General features: G+C 38.2%; 1 protein-coding gene across 2 annotated transcripts; it reads left to right on the top strand.

Moving 5' to 3' along the window:
• Nucleotides 1–5275: 5275 nt before the first annotated feature.
• Nucleotides 5276–19288, top strand: LACTB2 (lactamase beta 2). Of its 2 annotated transcripts, none has more exons than XM_072330117.1 (7): nt 5276–5570; nt 5966–6129; nt 7251–7377; nt 9365–9543; nt 13174–13322; nt 13856–13937; nt 16286–19288. In XM_072330117.1, the coding sequence occupies exons 1-7, from the start codon at nt 5449–5451 to the stop codon at nt 16327–16329; spliced, it is 867 nt and encodes a 288-aa protein (XP_072186218.1). In that variant the 5' UTR covers nt 5276–5448; the 3' UTR covers nt 16330–19288. The 2 variants fall into 2 exon arrangements, with proteins under 2 accessions (XP_072186218.1, XP_072186219.1); XM_072330118.1 differs by having other exon boundaries at nt 5330–5570; nt 13856–13933; nt 16286–17090.
• The last annotated feature ends 315 nt before the right edge of the window (nt 19289–19603 follow it).

A 19603-nucleotide genomic window follows, 5' to 3' on the forward strand; every position in this document is an offset into this window, starting at 1 on the left:
AACTTATGTATGAATCAACTTAATAGCTAATAAGCTGGGTTCATTCAGTAAAATTGAACACAAAAGCCCTGTATTTACTTTATAGAAGAACATCATGTCAGCCTGCAACTGGATGTACAGCCTTTTTTTATGACAAGAACATCGTGCATGATTTTTTGAACCAATTAAAAAAGAACAGGGTTCACTACTTGTGTAGAAGACACAACTGTAAAAGGTAAGTCAGTAATTGGCTGCAAACTGAAATTCCCTTGGGCAGGCAATTAATGGCCAAAGAAGGCAGTATAATAGGCTTTATATTTAATAAATAATACTGTGTTAGAAATTTGAGTGGTGAAGAGTAGCCTCTAATATTATACCCATAATGAATAACAAGGGTAACTGGACTTCTCCATCTTTACAACCTCCCCATACTTCTGTGAGTACTTCACAAGCAAGAGTTATCTTATTGTCTTATTAACCCTAATTAGAAAGGAAGTTTTACAGGCTATGTCCAGATGCAGAAAAAACATTATGAAGAGTAGCTGGAAGCCAGGTGATTTCTAACACTGAAATGTATCCTGCCCAAACAGCTGCCATGCTATCTGTCTGCAGTCCTGCCTAGTATGGAAAGCCATCAGGTAAGCTGAGACTTACAAAGACTTACAAATCCACATCCCTCATTGTCCTATGTCTTAATGTGAAGACCAGAGAGTGGTCAGGCACTGGAATAGCCTGCCCAGGGAGGTGGTGGAGTCTCCATCACTGGCAATGTTCAAGAAGCATCTGGATAGGGAGCTAGGAGATATGGTTTAGGGGTTTTTCTGTAGGTATGGTAAAGGGAGTATGGTTGGACTAGATGATCTTATAGGTCCTTTCCAACCTTGTGATTCTATGATTCTATGATTCCATGACCAGGCACGAACGTCTGCTCACAAGTGAAATCTCTGTTGAAGATCTCAGCTCTTAACATCCCCTATATTTTATCCACAAGAGCACTCCAAAGAGCAGAACAGTGTTGTGTACCAGCTGGGGAACAATTAAATACTACCAGAGAGAATGCCTTATATCATTCATAGTTATCTTGTCATCAACAAAGTTATCTTGTCTTCAGTACATAAGAGCTAGCATGACAAAAGCAAGCAGAGTATAGAGTGTGTCACACAACAGAAATCTAAGCCTGCCTTGAAAGCTAAAATAATTCAATAGAATTAGTTTATAATAAAGCAGAACCAACAAAACGTTATTAACTAGAGTTTCCATTTTCATTATTCTTTTTAAGTGCCATTACAAAATGCAGACTTACCATAACACTGGCTTCAATAAACATGCAACAGATTTTTCATGTAAAAAAACCTGCAGATTTGCATATTTGCAGGTTTCCCATCCAGACTTCCTGAAGACTCATAATACAAGAAAAGTTTCAGGGCTTACTGACATAACACAAACTGAAACTAAAACCATATGCAAAGCATGTGACAGAGTTAATGATTTTCAACCTGTCAAGAACTGTTATTCTTATGAATGCATAATAAAAATTCCACTCTAAAGGGCCTATTTATACATCCCTGTCTATGTTTAATATATTATAACCTTCTCTTCAATAAATGAATTTGACACTTTACTCCTTAAAAGTCAAAACAAAAACAATCAACAACAACAACAAAAAACCCAAACAATGTCCCACTTTTCCCCTGTGCATGTGCATGCATGTTCAAACTGAGTATATAGCTTGTCAGACCTGTTGAGCAATAGGGCATAGATATATATGGAAATATATGAATATACGTGTTTGTATAGATGTGTCTATACAGAAGTTTATAAATCTTTATTACCTTGTATGCACATTTCTGTAGCTCAAAGATTTATGAAAAAAAAGAAATCATTTTGGCTACAGTAGAAAGATATAATAAAATGCACTTTAAAGTATTTGTGAAAAGCTTTGCTTTGTAATAATATGTGAAGACACTGCATGTGTCCAGTGACGAGTGATTAAAACTGCCCTCTGGTAAAACTGCAGGTGTTTGCAAGAGTCTGCTCCAGCTGTATTATCAGCACTCAACACAGCCTTCATGCTGCTGAGAAAATCCAGAGCACATTTAAAAGAGCTGCAGGATACAATGAGCAGGTGTTGGTATTCAGCCTCTCTGTGCCGCACAGGGTGATACAAGCCCACAGCAAGAGCAGTTTATAGCTCTTCTAGATCTTAGGGCAGGAGACGCAACCAAATCAATATCTTCATAGGGAATATGACTGCTTTCCCTTTCTTGTGCTCCCTTCCATCTATAGATTAGAATACTAAGAAGTTCATGCAGTGCCTAGTAGTTATTATTTTCATGGCACCATTTAAATAAAGGCATCAATTTATCTGAGATTTTTTCATAGTTAAAGAACAGTGTCTGAATCCCAAGCAGTCCAGCAGAATTCCTGGTCCAATTGTACGTGGTTCATTCTACCTATGAGATAACACATTAGGAAAACGTCTTCGGACATTAGTGGGTCAATGCATTATCCATAACTGTCCTCTGGAAGATGAAACAGACGTCATTCTGCTTATATGAGATCTCAGTGATGGTTTAAAGATAATAGAGCTGCTGCATATGTGCCAAACAAGCTTTTCATTGTGGTTCTGAGCATCATTAACAAATTTATTTAAAATACAGTTTTATATAGCTCTGCAGTAAAATCCAGGTGACTTCAGGAAAGAAGCAGCTCAACAACTGTAATGATACCTACTCAGTCCTATAAATGATCAAATTAATACAAACACTTGGTTAAAATATAGTATTTGTGAACAATATTTCCAGAATCACAGAATTGTAGGGGTTAGAAGCGACCTTTGAAGTTCATCTAAATCAATCCCTCTGCTAAAGCAGGTTCTGTACAGCAGGTCACACAGGAAAATGTCCAGGCAGGCTTTGAATATCTCCTGTTCCTGTGCTCCATCAACCTCCCTGTAAAGTTCTTTCCCATGTTCAGATAGGATACCCCGTGTTCCAGTTTGTGCCTGTTGCCCCTCATTCTCTTACTGGGCACCACTGAGAAGAGCCTGGCCCATCCACTTGATTCCTGCCCTGCTTACATTTATAGACAGTGACAAGATCCCCTCTCAGTCTTCTCTTTTCCAGGCTGAACAGTCCCAGGTCTCAGCCTTTACATGTGACTAAGCTACCATGAGCTTTTGCAGCAAATTGAAGGTCTGATACCAGCTTAATCTCTGCCAAGAAAAAGGAGATGCATCACACCCACATTTTCTTATATCCCCTGGACTTGCATAAAGACCACTGGAATGCACTGGACTGCTGGTTCTTCATAACTTTCACTTCAACAGGATCAACTGCACAAGCAAGACAAGGCTGTGACAACCTGGCTGCGGACTAGACTACCTATAGTAGGACTTGTTTGTCCAAATGGTAACCAGCTCCTGTGGCTTTAAGGGAAGGCATCTTAAATTAGCCAAGGCACAGAGGCATTGCTGTGACCTTTGTTATTATTAAACAAATTACGCAAACTCTGCAGTACAGAGAAATAAAGACAGAGAGAGAGGTTTGTCTATCTGATCCTTAGACTTATTAGTCAAGTTACTCATGAACTTAAATTACTGGCTGCATGACTTCTTTGTTTTCTTGCTAGACTTGCCATTGAGGAAAGCACATTACGACCAAAATCCTATGGTATTCAGTACACATCTTGTTATTTGCTTCCAAATAAAGCAGGAAGGACATTTTCTCTCTGCTTTGATTAGTGTTAAGAAGACAATGGATATTTTACCTTTGGGATAGTCAACTTTTTTCAGACATCAGAAACTAAGGTCCTCATTAGGACTAGCATTTACTTTTCCCCTCAAAAATTTGTACGGGCCATGTAAAACAGCAACTTAGTGAACCAAAGAATTGAGGCTCTGCACCCACGTGTGATTGTACCAAATTAAAGAGTATAATAGCAAGACTTTCAGTGCGTGCCTATTATCCCCATTTTATAAGAGAAACATTAAACTTTAAGCTCATGGGCTTGCGCAGGAAATGAAGACCGCAATGAAAGAAAGAACCTGGAATTAATTCTCCAAAGGCACCCACTGCTGCCACCTACAGACCAAACAGAATCCGAGCTCCCACCTAATAATGGAACAAAAGATTTTACTATGCCATAGTAATAAATATCCCCTCAAACAATTCTTAATTTTTACAAAACCAAACCTGTGATGATAAAATTAACTTATTCCTTATTACTTAGTGCCTTATTACTCTGTTGTCAATGACATGTAAATCTTCATTTTAGAAATCTCCTCTACTTCAGAATAAGAAACCACTGAAATACTAGCATTTGATTAGATAGTACCTTTGCTTAATGGCAGAGCAACTGAACTTCACCTAGGGAATGGGTTGAATGTACAGGCAAATGAGTATATACATGAGTTACAAAGTCAACATAATTGAGTACCTCGTGAGTAAGTTCAGTTTTCGTCACACATCTTTATAAAACAAGACTGGGAAATCACATGGAAAGGCATTGAAATATTGTATATAGCGTGGTCTTCCTTATTCCAGAAGCACATGTGCACACACAAAAGCTTCTTTCCTCCCACATAAAACATCCTTGTACAGTGTCAGTGTGTTATGCTCTAAGGAGTTTGAAAACAAAAAGTAAACTTAATGTTTTGATAGGAATAATTCAGATGAATAATGGAGATTGGCTTAAAGGCCTAAACGTAGGGTTGTCCAGTATCTGCTCCATGGTCCAATTGCTGTCTGTGGCTTTTCTGATGCCTGGCAATTAACAACTGCAATTAAAGTCTATGCCCAGGAGTAGATGTTTTTAATTGCTGCACATATAGACCTGCACAACATGCTGCCAAAAAGCCTCTTGTGCATCACAAAACATTGTTTTGCTGAATGAGGGACTGAAAACAATTCATACTGTTTGAGTAGCTGAAGGGCTGATGAGCACTCTAAGGGTACTAACATGCAGCTAAATTAGCGATGACAAAGCAGCATAGAGGCAAGCATGCTGTTGGCACCTGAACAGTGAAGATACAGTGCTGCTGTCTGACCTGGCAGCTGAAAACACTATTTGTTCTCTAACCTTGGAGGCCAGCTGGAAAAGCTGAGTTGTGTACTGACACCAACAAGCAGAACAAGGTCAGGCAGGTAACCAGGTCTGCCTCGGAGCTGCCTCCCTGCCAGCTGTCATCCTCCGCCTGCCGCTGCCCAGGAAGCCAAACACATCATGTGGATCTGCAGCACAATCAGAGCCTGCTGAGTTCCGGATGGTTCCTATTGTGCCCACAAGGAGCACAAACCCGCCTCCAACAGCGCACACCTCCACGGATCCTGGCGGTGCCGCCCCGCAGCGCAGAAGGGCCCTCAGAAGGAGGAGCGCGGCCGGGGGGCGGTGCGAAACGGAGCGCAGCTTCCGCCTTCCCGAGGGCCGTCCCTCGGTGGCCCGGGGCGGCGGGAAGGCCGAGCGGCGGAGATGGCGTCGTTGCTGCCGCGAATCGAGCGGCTCTCGTCGCGTGTGGTGCGGGTGCTGGGCTGCAACCCTGGGCCTATGACTCTGCAGGGCACCAACACTTACCTGGTGGGCACCGGGCTCAGGTAGCGGCCCGGAGGCTGGGCTCGGAGCAGCGCGGGGCGGGCGGCCGCGGGGCTGGGCGGTGTGTGTGTGTAGGAGCCCGGGTCAGCCTGCCCGAGTGTTGGTGCAGCCAATGAGAAGGGTGCTGCAGCCAAGGCCGCGCTCTGTCGGTGGTGGAAATAAACTGTGATCGTCTGTAAGGACACAGTTTAAAGCTGCGTTGCTTCTAATGGCTAAAAAGCTGAAGCAGTAGTAGAGTTTAGCTGGGGATATCTACTGCTGCCACAGTAATGTGCGGTGGTGTGGTTGCTTTTTTTTCCCTTTATTTTTAAACATTATTTAACTCATGCAAGCACTCTAAACTCTGTGGTTATTTGGTTTTTTTTCTTTCCTTATTTATTTATTGGCCCATGTGTAGAAGAATCCTTATTGACACAGGTGAGCCAGCTATTCCTGAGTATATTGGCTGTTTGAAGCAGGCCCTGTCTGAGTTCAACATCTCAATTCAAGAGATCTTAGTGACACACTGGCATCGTGATCACACTGGTGGGATACCTGACATCTGCAAAAACATCCCTAATGGTATGTTACAGGTTTCGGATCTTGTTGCAAATATGTTAGATAGGTGGCAAGAAGCAACTTAAAGCCATTGATTCTTTGCACAGCAATTGGAATGATCTTTTGCAGTCTCCACATAATCCACGTGTGACTTCACTGTACCACTATACTGTGTAGAATGAGACAGTGAATAGTCTGAACATTGTAATTATAGTACCATATTTTTCTTCAATACCTGTGTGTAACTTCAAAGGGTGTTTTTCTTACAAGTGAATTACGAGCAGTTTGTATAATATTAAAAGGTATGAGAATAGCATAGCGCTTTTTCCTTTCTGTGTTGGCAGTAGTGACAAACTGACTATTATTTTCACTTGTGTAAAAAGCAGTAAATAACCTCTTTAAAAAAAACATGCATAACATTGAGACTTAACACAGTAGACCATTAGTAATTGCTGGCAAACTTTTAGGCCTCAGATCATGAGAAGAAGGTAGGGTTGTTATTTATGATAAGTTCTAATGTCAAGTGTGTATTCTGTAGTGATAGCTGAGAAGATATTAAGAGAACAGAGTAAGCAATGTAGATAATACAGCTCATCTTGACTTGCAAGAAGCATAAGTGCCTGATTCTGGGGTTGTGTGCTGTCTGTAGCCAAGGCAATCAAAGCATGTGCAATTTAGAATGGAAGATGCTGAGGGAGGTTTTGTGTCAAATCATTTGGTGTTAAATAAATGTTGAATAGTGCTTCTGTGAATCATAATGTTGGACATGAATTCTATTTGACGGACTTATCTTTTTTGCTCTTGATGAGTCAATAAGGAACAACGTTTTCAAATTGTAATTACCGAAATTCCACTGATACGTAGTTATGTATTAATTTCACCCATGCTTTTTACTCTTCATAATCGTTGCTAGTACAGAGTATGATGTATAAAACTCAGAGCTTTCACTAGTCGGCGTTTCTGGCTCTAGAAGAAAGTTATTTTATAAACATAAAATTTCTGGTTAGCATTGTTTACTTGAAGATTTGCTTTCATGCAGGGTAATAATTTATAGTATGTCTACAAAAAAATGAAAGTAATTCTGTGGTATTAGCTTCGTTAGTGACAAAATACGGATCATTATTTTCTTTACTTTCTTTAAGTAGACTCTGAGTATCGCATCTGTAAGCTTCCTCGTGTCCCTCACTGTGAAGAAATAATAGGAGATGGAGGACATAAATATTTATATCTTAAAGATGGAGACGTGATACAGACAGAGGGAGCCACACTCAGGTAAGCAGCAATTCAATTTCTGCAGCTTTCTTTTATAACCTGTTTCTTCAGAAATCTGGTGCGTTTATGTAATCCATACATCTGACCCTGCCAACATTTACCCATGTAGACTTCCTGCCATGACTCAGCAGGGTGTGCTTATGCATGTTCTTATGAGTATTATCAGGAATCTGCCTTTGGCCTCACCAGAGAAACACTTTCCTTGAGAAATATTTCCTTAGGGAAAAACCACACAGGATTTTATGTAACTTCTCTTTACTCTTAGATACATAGTTCTAATGTGATTGATACTTCAGCGGTAGAATTCCCGTTTGCAACACCAGGGGGCCCGGGTTCGAATCCCCCCTGTGGAGCAGGGGGTAGAAGTGCCGCTCTGCTACACAGAGGGCTCGAATCCTGGGAGTTGGACTCGATGATCTCTAAGGTCCCTTCCAACTCGCACAATACTATGATACTATGATATGATGATACTTCTGATGATCTCTGTAAGCGTCATAAAATGCTTCTCAAGGAACCATTACAACATTAAGTGTTTAGCATTAAAATGCTGCGTTCTAATCATTTTTCCTGCCAAGGTTCTTGTGGGGTGTACCAATTGAGAAGGAATTCTTCCCTAAGAGTGCATTGCCTTTCTTGTTTACCTGGATCAGTCTGAAATAAAATCCAAAAAAAACCCAGAAGAATTCTATCTTCAGAATTCTTTCATCAACAATGCATTGCGCACCTCAGGACAAACTTTGCTTGCTTTCTTTAATTTAGGTGTGATTTGTATCCCACTTGAAGAATGTGCTTGCTGGCTGACAGGTAGAAAAGCAATGAAGATAAAGAATATACTTGATGAAAAGTTTAAGTTTTAAAAAGATACATAGAGAGGGCATGGCTATATCGAAGGCATTTCACTGTCCTAAGTGGCCATGTCTAGTTAGCAACTTTCAGTTTCTCTAGGAGGATGCCAGGCTGTGTTAGTTTCATTCATGTTTGGTTTTTTGCATGTTAGTATTGAAGCTTCCTGGTGAAGTTACATTAGGAAAGCCATGCAGCTGATTTTCTGTTGCCTCTGCAGGACGATGACTCACCTGCTTTCCACAGCACTTGGTATTCCAGAAGTGAGAGCTGTTGCATCAGTGCTCTGCTTCTAGCCTCCCAGCTCTGTGCTGACGTGTCTGGGGCTGTTTAGCGTTAGGTTATACACCATGCTTGGCACCAGCTCTGTACGTCCCATTGACAAGTAAATTCTGCTGAATTAAAGCAGTGATGCTGGTCTGAGCTTGAGTCAGAGGATTTCTGCCTTTAAAAAATTGTAGTGTAGCTCCTTAGCAGCTCTGGTTACTGCATATGTGTCAACTGTCCTTTAACACAGTACTTCACCAAGCTGTGGTATCTTAAATCCATACCTTTCCGACATCTCATGACCTGCACGTAAAAGAGCTAAAAGACCACCAGTCTTTGTATTTTACAGTTCTGCTCCACTGTGTCATGAGGCCTTCATGGTAAAATAAATATGGGGCGACAGAACGTTATTTGTGTTATGTCTGTTAATATACAAGGAATTTCTCAGAGAGTCAGCAACATCACCCTTACCCTTTGTTGCCAAGTGCAATGTGTGTGTCAGGAACTTTTCCATCTGAAAACAAATTGTCATTCTTTTTAAACTATCAGAATAAAGCCTTCTTTAAGAGAAGTTTCACATGACTCGCCAGCTGCTCTAACATGCTGCCTCTGTGATGTGTTAAAGCACGTTATACGTGGTCATCTGTTCTCTATGCAGTATAAGTAGATGGACTGAGATTAAACAAAGTATCATTGTGTCTGTGCTGCCATTTCAGGACTTCTCAGGATGATACCTTTTGTCATTCTTCCTGTAGGCTCCTTTGTAAGGGTATGATTTTACCACTGTTGTTTTTAGCATCTGAAAATGAGGGTAGAAGTTCTGTATGACTGCTGAATGAAAATCTTAAACTTTTTTTTCTTGTTCTTCTTTAAACAGAGTTTTATATACGCCTGGGCACACTGATGATCATATGTCTTTACATCTAGAAGAAGAAAACGCTATATTTTCTGGTGACTGTATTTTAGGGGAAGGAACAACAGTAATTGAAGACCTGTATGATTACATGAGAAGTTTGAAAATGTTATTACAAATGAAACCAGATTTAATATATCCAGGTTAGTGGTTCTGTTTTGAACTGCTGTATCTTACTGTATCAACTCTTACAGTCAAACACCATTATTAATGTAACAATTCATGTCCAGTATCAAATGTGTGCCTGGTACTAAACTGAGTTAATGGCTCGGACATCCGTGACACCTGTCTATCTGTCAGAGGTTTTTTTCTTTCCTGTGATTTCTTCCTTTGAGGGTGATTCTTGGTCTTTCTGCATTAAAAGCATACAGAAGCCAGGATTTTTGACTGTTGGAATCATATAAGAAGTTGGCTTTTCTTTCATTAACTGATCTATGACCAGTGTTACTCTAGAAGAAAAGAATAGTTCTTCTTTTGGTCCTCTGCAGCCCATGTACTCAGCCACTATGCAGTGTTTTTTGAGAGAGAAGTTTGTCCTTTGCAACACATGAATCACAAATTCACCTTGGAAGGCTGCAGGACTGTCACATGGTCATGTTAGTTAATGACTTAGCTTAATTGGGCCAAGAGCCAACAAGTCAAACAACATGTTCTGAAAATAAATTGCTGATTCATTCAGTCTAAAACTCTGCTTTCCATTATTATTTTTTCCTCTTATTCCCCAAGTCTGGGGGAGGTGTGTTTAATTTCTGTATAAAACGTGAGTCTGTTTCTATTTGAGAAGAACGTATCTTTAAGGATGTGTGATGTAACGAAGGTTTAACTTCCTCACTTTCTTTCTCAGTTACATCTCAGGAATTTCTCTGACCTTCTCTGATTTGGCTTTTTCAGCTAGTCAGAGTGACTTTCTACGTTCCCATTTCTGTCTATGCCCATTAGCTATCCTTAGCCTACGTAACCAAATCTCTTTTGTTTTCTTTTTTAATACAGGCACAGTAGCTATTTAAGATCTAAGATCATAAAAATGCTTACATCTATTTTTGAAAAATGCAATTTAGGAGAAATATCATTCTGTGTATTCCATGGAGGTGGAAGCTGACACAAACATAAATAGTACTTAAAGTAATTGATGAAACTAGCAGGAAAACTAAGAGTATTTGAGCTTCCTGAATCTCAATCTATTGGTCAATCAAAGGTTCTGCTTTTTTTTCTTAAAACCTGCAAAACACGATCTATTCCTTTAATTGAATTTCTGTCTTCCAAAAACCCCATATATGCAAAATTGCGTTTGGTTTATCACTTCTATCTGCTGTGTCTCACTCTCTTTCCTCATTATTTGTCTAGATTACACATTCACCAAGGTTGAATGTTTGTCCCATTTATGTGTAACCATTTTCAATACCGCTGTAAATATGTTCATGCTCTGCTTGCAATTAGGAAGAGAGTAGGATATTACTCATTTTCACTGATGTAATTTATAACTAACTTCGTTTCCTTATCCACACATAAATGCAGGTGCAACTGTGCAAGAGATTGTTATTGCCAGGTCAAAACAATTGTTTGTGTTACTGGTGTGCACTACAGTAAAAAGATAATCATAGCAGAAGATACTTTGTTTTACTGACACATTCTGTGTAGCCTCAATAGATTGAGATAGCCTCAGTACATCACAGTTTTACATCATAATTCCTGCATAGTTTGTCTTTTCTCTGTGCATGGCATTCACATTACAGCCTCAGAAGTAGATACAGGTGAGCGTGAATTTTTATAACAAGGTGACTACTGGCTGGTTTTTAGAAGCAGAATTTTGCCAAACCTTCCCTTTTCATGTTGGATGCGTTTGTTTGTTTGATTTAAATTGAATCTGGAAATGACTTTGAGCACAGCGCTCCTTACAGTATTTTACAGCTCTTGGTTGGCGAGAATCCTTGGGAGCAGAAAAGGACCCTAGGGCCAGCAGAGGGCGCCCTATCCTGTAATAATAAACACTGCTACTTGATGGCATAGGAGAAATGGTACAGTAGTTAGAAACCTGTGCAAGAATTCAGGAGCCAGTTCTTCAGTTTTATCCTTCGTGCTTCCATTTATCATGGGTGAATCAAGAGAAGCTGTATTACTTTACAGAATGCTATAAGAATAAATGTGTGATCACCTGGGATATACAGAGGCCTCAAATATGAAGCTGTCTGACATAATGTCTAAGTTAATTTTTGAAAGATATATTTTAAGATATCTTCTTCAATTACTGAGAAGTACTTTATATATATAATATTATATGTAATATAATATTATAATTTTATATATATAATTATAATAAGTATATATATTATATATATTTTTTTTGTGAAGTTAATTATGTTGCTATCACTGAAAAATTGCAGGTGTGAAAGATCCACACCTGAATTCAATTCCAAGCTTTATGACATTAAGTGCTCAAGTACTTAAAGTGCTTAAGTACCTTATTTTGTCTTCTGTCTTTAGAAAATGTAAGAGAATGGACAATCAGCATTATAGTCCTTGCTCTGTATATTTTAATGGTTTTCTACACTGAAACTTTTTTTATGAACAACAATGTATTTACAAAAGCCACTGTTTATAGCTTTTTTAATAAGGAAAAATAAGTTCCAATTAAATATAATCAACATAATGAAAAATAAGTGCATGTGGCAGTATGGTTCTAAATTGGCCTTAGCATATCTTTTGTTGATATTTTTGTACTTGAAGTCTGTTGAAGTGAGCGTGCAAGTTAAGAAACTTTGGGCTCACACTAAAGCATAGATTGAGATTATGAACACTACTTGCTCCTTTTCTATAAGGTGCCTGCCTTCAAGTGAAATAAGCCATGATTTAAACTAGCTGAAGGCTAAAAACCTATTTGGTCAGCCAACCCAAAACTATGAGTAGAGAATATGATGATTTTTCAGAAACAGTCCAAGAGCATCAAAGGAAACTGTTTGGGATGGTAACCAGTAACTTCTAAAGGAAAGTTAATTTTACTTTTCTTTAAAAGTTATATTTTATTTTAAAAAATGACTTGGAGTTTACACAGGCAGAACCAGAAGCTGTTGCTGCTACTTTTAAGTGATGTATGCAAATAAAGAGGTAAGAAACCTTGCTATAAAAAGTATGTTACAAATATTCACGCAGCACTGTGTATGAGTGAGTTCTGAAGGTACCTCATAGAAAATGTATCTCTTGCAGCGTTACTTCCTTCACATCTGTGTTTGCTGGCGTTTGTTACCACCCGTAACAGAAATGGTAGTAGAGTGCATGAGTCTCTGCCTCAGTCATTACTTTATAGACCAGTTTCAATTTAAATCAATACCAGTATCCTTTGTGGAGGGTGAGACAAGCAGGTGCAATATAATAATCTCTCATCTTTCAAATCTATTCAGTAGTAAACTCTTTTTTTTCTATATTTGTATTAAGCAGTATAAAGTAGGGTTTTTTTTCTTATCTTAGCAAAAGCATTCCCTTTGCACATTCAGACTTTTGAGACCTCCTAATTCTCCCTTTCCATCTAAATCCTATTGAAGTGCAGACTGTGATGAAGAAACTTAATTTCAGTCTTTTTATATGAAAAAACTATGCAAAGTGCAAAGAGTATCTTGTAGTTTTGCAGCAGGGGTACTTGGGGTGATACATACAGATGCTGTTCCTCTCATACAGTTCTTAAAGCCTACCGAAGTTTATATAAAATGAGTCAGTTATTCTATAGCATCCTTAAATCCAAATGGAAATAACAGCACTCTGGTGCGTGTGTTTCAATTTAGGTCATGGCCCAGTCGTCCGTGATGCAAATGCTAGAATTCAAGGATACATTTCTCACCGAAATGCACGTGAAGAACAAATTCTGAGTGTTTTCCAGAAGAATGCTGGAAAATCATATACATCTTCAGAGCTTGTAAAGATGGTGTACAAGGTAATTATTGATTGAAGTCTATTACTTACGAAGCACTGTATAATTTTAAGATATGTTTTGTCCTCCTGAAGCTGTATTTTTCAATTGCTTACACATTTATGGGTGCTAGTTGATAAAGAATATTAAAATCCATGCAAATATTGTCATGAAATGGAAGTAATCAGTATCTGTGGAGAAATGCATCTTTGACTTTGTCATTGGAACCTGTGGAAAAATGTTCAGCTATACTAACAACCTAGCGTAGATCAAACTGAGAAGAACACGGTCCTAGAGTTGGCCAAAGCTTCTATAATGAAAGTGTATGATGCAAAAAATGGGCACAGTAAACAGAGATGTGTTATCAGTCTACAGTTTAAATGGTTTGAAATCGATTTAGTCATTTCAGGTTTTAGTCACTGCATAGCTAACTGAATGTGCAACACAGTTATTAGAAGAGGAAAAACTATGTTAATAAACAATGATATCAATGTATTAAATATATATATATGGGAGATGCTTAACAAATACAAAACATACATTTATGTTCCCGTTAGGACATTCCTGAAAATTTACTTCTAGCAGCAGAAAACAACCTCATAGTCCACTTGAAGAAGTTGGAAAAAGAAGGAAAAGTGTGTAAGTTGGGGATGGTGGGATGTAAAAATAGTTAATTTTTTCACTTTGTGATTAACGCGGTACTTAAGCAGAGCAACTGTATTTCATTTATTGTTTTTCCATTGTTGCCTTTAGTGAGCAAAAGGAAGTAGTTTATTTCTGTAATGGCAGGAGCAATTGGAAATGCTTTCATCTACGAGCTGAGGAAAATATTTATTTCTTTACATTAAATAAGTACATTTTTATCTGTTCAAAATTGTCATCATTTGCCAATGTAAGCAATGTGAAATTGGTGCCTTTTTTCCATTGCAGACATCCTGTTTATTTTAATAATTAATCGTCTGGTGGGCTCAGTTCTGATTGAAAAATGGAGAATGAATTTTTGTTGTTATTATAACATGATGCTCATTCCAAGAAAATGGACTAGAATCATGTAAACACCATTGTTTTTATTAAAGTTCAAATGCAGTGTGTACGCATGCGTCATTCAGTATGCCATGACAGTGCACCAACTTTTAAATCTGATTTCAGTTCTTGGTTGTTGACACACCTTATTGAGCACAAACCTACACGTTTCTCCAACCTGGCTACACAGAGTAGTATGGCATCCTGGTATGGTATCCTGGGTATCAGATGCTGTCGACTAAACTTTTCCCTTTCACTGCTGGAGTAGCTCAGGCAACAGCATCTTAGGTTTAAATGAAATGGTGGATAAAAAACTGTCTCTTCAGCGGTAGAAGTGCAGCCTTTCATACCGTAGGCTGTGTGTGTGTGTATCTTAAATGTCCAGGAATTAATTTCTCAGAGTAAGTTATTTACTTTCATCTTTTAAGCCAGTTCTGTTTGGAACAACATTCCGTGTTCAGTGGATGCCATTTTCCTCAGAAAGGTGCTTACCTCTGAATGTTGAAGAAATAGCAGATAAGGAGCTCCAGCCAGTTCACAAAGTAGCATCTGCTTGATGCCATTAGGGAGTCGTAGTAGCCAGAAGATAATTGATCAGAGTAATTTTCATGGTTCTTTTACACAATTTTGCTGCCTTCTCTTGCTTTCTGATGAGCACAAAAAGTGCCTTATAAAGGTTTTAGATTTGGTTTGGTTTTTGATCTTCGTTTCATGATGCTCACAGACAAGGAGGAAAGCCATCTCATCAGAAAACTTGACACATCCGTGTGCTGACCTCTAGAGCCTAGAAAATAGTTGCTGGCTTTTTTAATATGAGCTTAGACCTGGACTGTGATACACACTTAACATCATGTAACCATTATTGGTTTTTCAGTTCAAATTAGGCACATCTGTTAAGGAAAATTGATTCTGTTGGTCCTCAACACATAGCGTACAAATGCTTGCGTAGCCACTTTCCATGTTTGTTTGCTGTGATGTCCTTACCATGTGGTCTGATTTACAGCATTTCAGGTTTTGTTGTCATGATGGAAGCCAGGAGTTGTAGCTGTAGTGCTGTTTGCTTAATTTTCACAAAGTATTATCTCAAAGAAACGTGTTGTCAGTGTTGGTAATGAATGTGACAGGCATATTCCACTGTTACTGGAGAGCTACTCCGTGCATATTATGACCATATGCTGCCTGCTGCAGTCGTTAATTTACCACTTCATTCTAGGGATTGCAGTTTACATGGGTACATAATTTTTATAGCTTCAATTAGGAGTGATAATGGCTTTAACTCATTTGTTTTTCCCACTTTAGGCAGAAAAATAATGCCTTGCATACAGGAGCATGGCACAATACATACGTGTAAACTCCCTTGTATTTGGAATGTTGTCATTGTTTTAAATTCTTAAAATGCAGATGAGGGGATTAAAAAAACAACTGCTATAAATTTAGCAGCACCTTTCTTAAGTTCATAAATGCCACAAAATGCAACGAGTGTTCCTCTGTCTGAAATTTATGACTATCTAGCAATTGTAATACATAAACATTAACTGCAAGATTATTAAACCCATTGTTTTAATTGATATCGCTAGAACTTACATTGTGATACAGTCACTGGTTATCAGTTTCCACTAAAATTCAGCACTGGCCTGCAGATTATATTATATATATATAATATATAATTATATAATTATAATTTATTAATTATTTATTATATTATCATAATATATATATTAATATATAATAACAATATAATATATATAATAATATAATATAATTATTTATAAATTTATATAAAATTATATATATAATTATATAATTTATATATATATATAAAGATTTTTATAGCCAACCTGTTTGATCTTCCATCGAAAATGACGTATAGTGACACGCACGTATCTGCAGATTTAAATAGTCCATTGTTTATACGTAGCATCGAGTGTTAGCTTGTGATTAATTTGGTCTCTTTGTCTTAACAGTACGTGATGCTTCTGCCAGCTTCAGGTGGAGAAACAATCTGTAACTTACACAAGATTGCTTGGGAGCATTTTCATTCTGCACGGTTGCTGCATGGAAGAAGAGATCGATGAGCTCAGACGATACATGAAGTAAAAGCCTTTCATTTGTTTTTTAGGTTCTAACAATTTAAAAGTGATGTTTATTAAACTTCATAAATTGGAGATAGTAAAAAGAAGATCTGATACTTAAGCTGCTTTCGTTGTGCTATTCAAGAAGCGGCTTTCTGATAACCACTCTGTAAATTCTAAAAGCAACCAATTTTTGCTAACAAGTGGAAATGCTGTTTTTCATGTTCTTTTCCATAATGTAACTGCATGTTTTTGCTGGCAGCTCACTGCAATTTGTTTGGACAAATGCTGAGAGTACTTCCAGATATATCTGTTTTCTCATGGAAACACCATTGCTGTGAAATTTCAAGGATCGTTAATTTCACCTAATTAACATCAAAACATGCACAGCCTGTTTTGGGGCACGGTTAAGGCAGACTTTAATTCTATCTCTTCTAAGTTTCTTCAAGAATGTGGTTTAAAAGCTACTTAAATTGAGCTATATATTGTAAACCATACAAGGTTATGTTTTCCTATCACTTTATAACAAGCTTAGAATTGTATTACTAACACCACTGAAAGAAGAAATATTTTAACTAAAGGTTGTATTTGATTGTAAGATACTGTATAGTGTACTAAAATACGTTTGAAAATGAATTCAAACTTCAGTTTTCTGTGTAGCTTCCAGAGTAATATATAAATATTTGTATTATATTGTGCATTTAACATATGTTTTTTGATTGATTCACTTTTTTTAATGCTGGTCCAACCTTAAAGAAGTTGCACCTGAGATGTTCTAAAGCACTGAAGACAAACATATGCTCTTAAAAATCCTTGAGAACCTTTCAAGTTCAGTCCTGTATCTTCATTTGTGGAACATGTGGTTGGGTGTTTTGAGTAGGCATAGCTTAATAGCTATCAGTATCTGATGAAGTTGATAACATTTGTTCATAATGATGGCATTTTGCTTCAGGAGAAGAGAAATTGAAGTGAAATGGTATGGTTTTGTCATGGTGATATGGCTGAGAACCTAAAACAGCAATAGGGTTTGCTATGAAGCGTTGATGTCTCATTACCTCCCCAAGCTAAAGAAGTCTACTGGCATCCCAGATGTCACTGAACCATTTTCTTCTGTTTGATTGTGTTTATGGGAATGACTTCAGAACTGAGTTAAATTGCAGACAGAGAAGAAAGAGATGTGATGTCAAGAACTACATATTCCATGCTGTGATGCAGCCGACACCCAGAATTCATGAAAGATGAGGGAAACAGCAATTTGACCAGACTTCTTGTCTTTCGTGGTATATATGGTGTCTCTGAATTGTTTAAAATTGAACTTGCACTATTACTAAGACGTACACTTGCATCTGTGACATTGCTCAGGTCTTAAGACTCCTTGCTGACTGTGAGATTTTAGGTTTGTTTATAAATGGGACATTATACACATGTCGTTTATAGCTTAAAAATGAGGATGAGCCTGTTTCCAACCCCTGCCTTGAAACTGTTAGTCTGGGCAGAATGTATTTAGGATCAAGAATAAAAAGAGGAGAAGGGGTAATTTCTGTCTCATCAAGGTGGAAGGGAAAATGTCATTCAGTGCAATAACTTCATAAACAGCTGGGGAACAGAACCTTGAAGGAGCACTAAATTGGGTAGTTTTAATATGCTGTCCTGAGATGCACACAGAAATGTAGGTTCTCAGGTTTAAGAACTAGGGAATAATTTTAACAGTAGGTATAACGTTTTCAAGTTCCACATTCTGCTTCTTGCTATGTTAATATTTCTTTTACAATATCTTTCTTGAGTATGTTTTTAAGCATAATTGATGATGGAAAGGTTCTCAAATAGGAAGGGCATTGTTCTATCTGTATCTGTTACATCAGCTGCAGTAATATGGTTACTACTAAATCCCCCACAGTCTTCCAACCTGAAATAGATTTCAGACTTCCTTCCTAAGGTCAGATTGAAGCGTAGCCTTCCAATATCTGGAAAGCTGAAACAAAATCGAGCAAACGTAGCCCAACAGCCCATTGGCAAGTAGTAGACTGAGGACTGACAGATATTTCAGATCATAATACTTTGCCTAAAGCACCGTAAGAAACATCACATGGCAGAAGAGAGAACTCCAATGAAAGGAATGTGTGGAAAACACACAGATGAGGCAATGGGTTGCTTTTTAGTGTAGCAGTTTGTATCACGAAGATAAATGCAAAAAGCCAGTTGAAACCAAGAAGATCTCTGTGCCTGTAGAGGAAGGCAGTAGCCATTTGCATGACCAAGAGATGGAGGGAGCTAATAAATTTTAACAGAGCTTCTGAGCATCTTCACTGATTCCATTAGTTGTAGCCTACCTTTGGTTCTGGAAAGACTTGATTTAATGCTTGAGCCTGAGCATCAATCTAGTTTTTATTGACAGGTGTCATTCAGACTCCTGAGCAATATTCCTGCATGCCAAGTTCAGAACCTTATTTCTTGCTGCTGTATGCTTTTTGAATGGTTTTCACTTTCCTTTTTCCTAATTAAGTACAGTTCAGCTACACTGTCAATCTAAACAGCTCCCAGAAAATAGATGGGCGAATGTTACAGATTCCAGCGTGAGTTTCAGCAAGTGATCAACCTAAGATAAGTTGTCTTGTCTTGCTTTTGTTTTCAGGGAACTCCTTTAACCTGGAGAATCCTCAGTCCTCCTCCTGCCCGTCTCACGATTGCTTTATTCCCTCATCCCTCTTTATTATTTTGTTCAGTTCTTGCCAGTTGGAGTGTTGTCTTTCTAACGCAAATAGATGTTAAGTGGCAGGATGCATTTTTAATTCCTTGTCACCTATTGTTATCTTATCAGCACTGATAGAGATCGAGAAGTTCTTCCTAATGTCTGATGATTTCCTGTAATACTAAAATGCACCATTGAGGGTGTTCTCTGCTTTGTACTGTCAGCTTTTATACATGAATTCATTTAGGGCTGTTAAAAATGCTCGATCCCTTCCGTATTTCTGATGTAGGGTTATTTTGCCCCTCTAATGGGGTAACTTTTCTCGTCCTGGGATTCCAGGTTGTTTGGATGTGTGTTGTTTCAGGCTATGAGCTGGCAGGAACCTGCTGTTAGTTCATCCCCCGAGGCCGTGCCCTAGCCGTAACCATAACAAACCCAGCGAGCGCCGTTTCCTAACGGCATCCTTCGTTCACCCGACGTCCAGCTAGTGACGGCCTAATGGAAACTAAACTTCTCCAGAG

The sequence above is a fragment of the Excalfactoria chinensis genome, chromosome 2, assembly GCF_039878825.1.
Source record: "Excalfactoria chinensis isolate bCotChi1 chromosome 2, bCotChi1.hap2, whole genome shotgun sequence".
Taxonomy (NCBI): Eukaryota; Metazoa; Chordata; class Aves; order Galliformes; family Phasianidae; genus Excalfactoria; species Excalfactoria chinensis.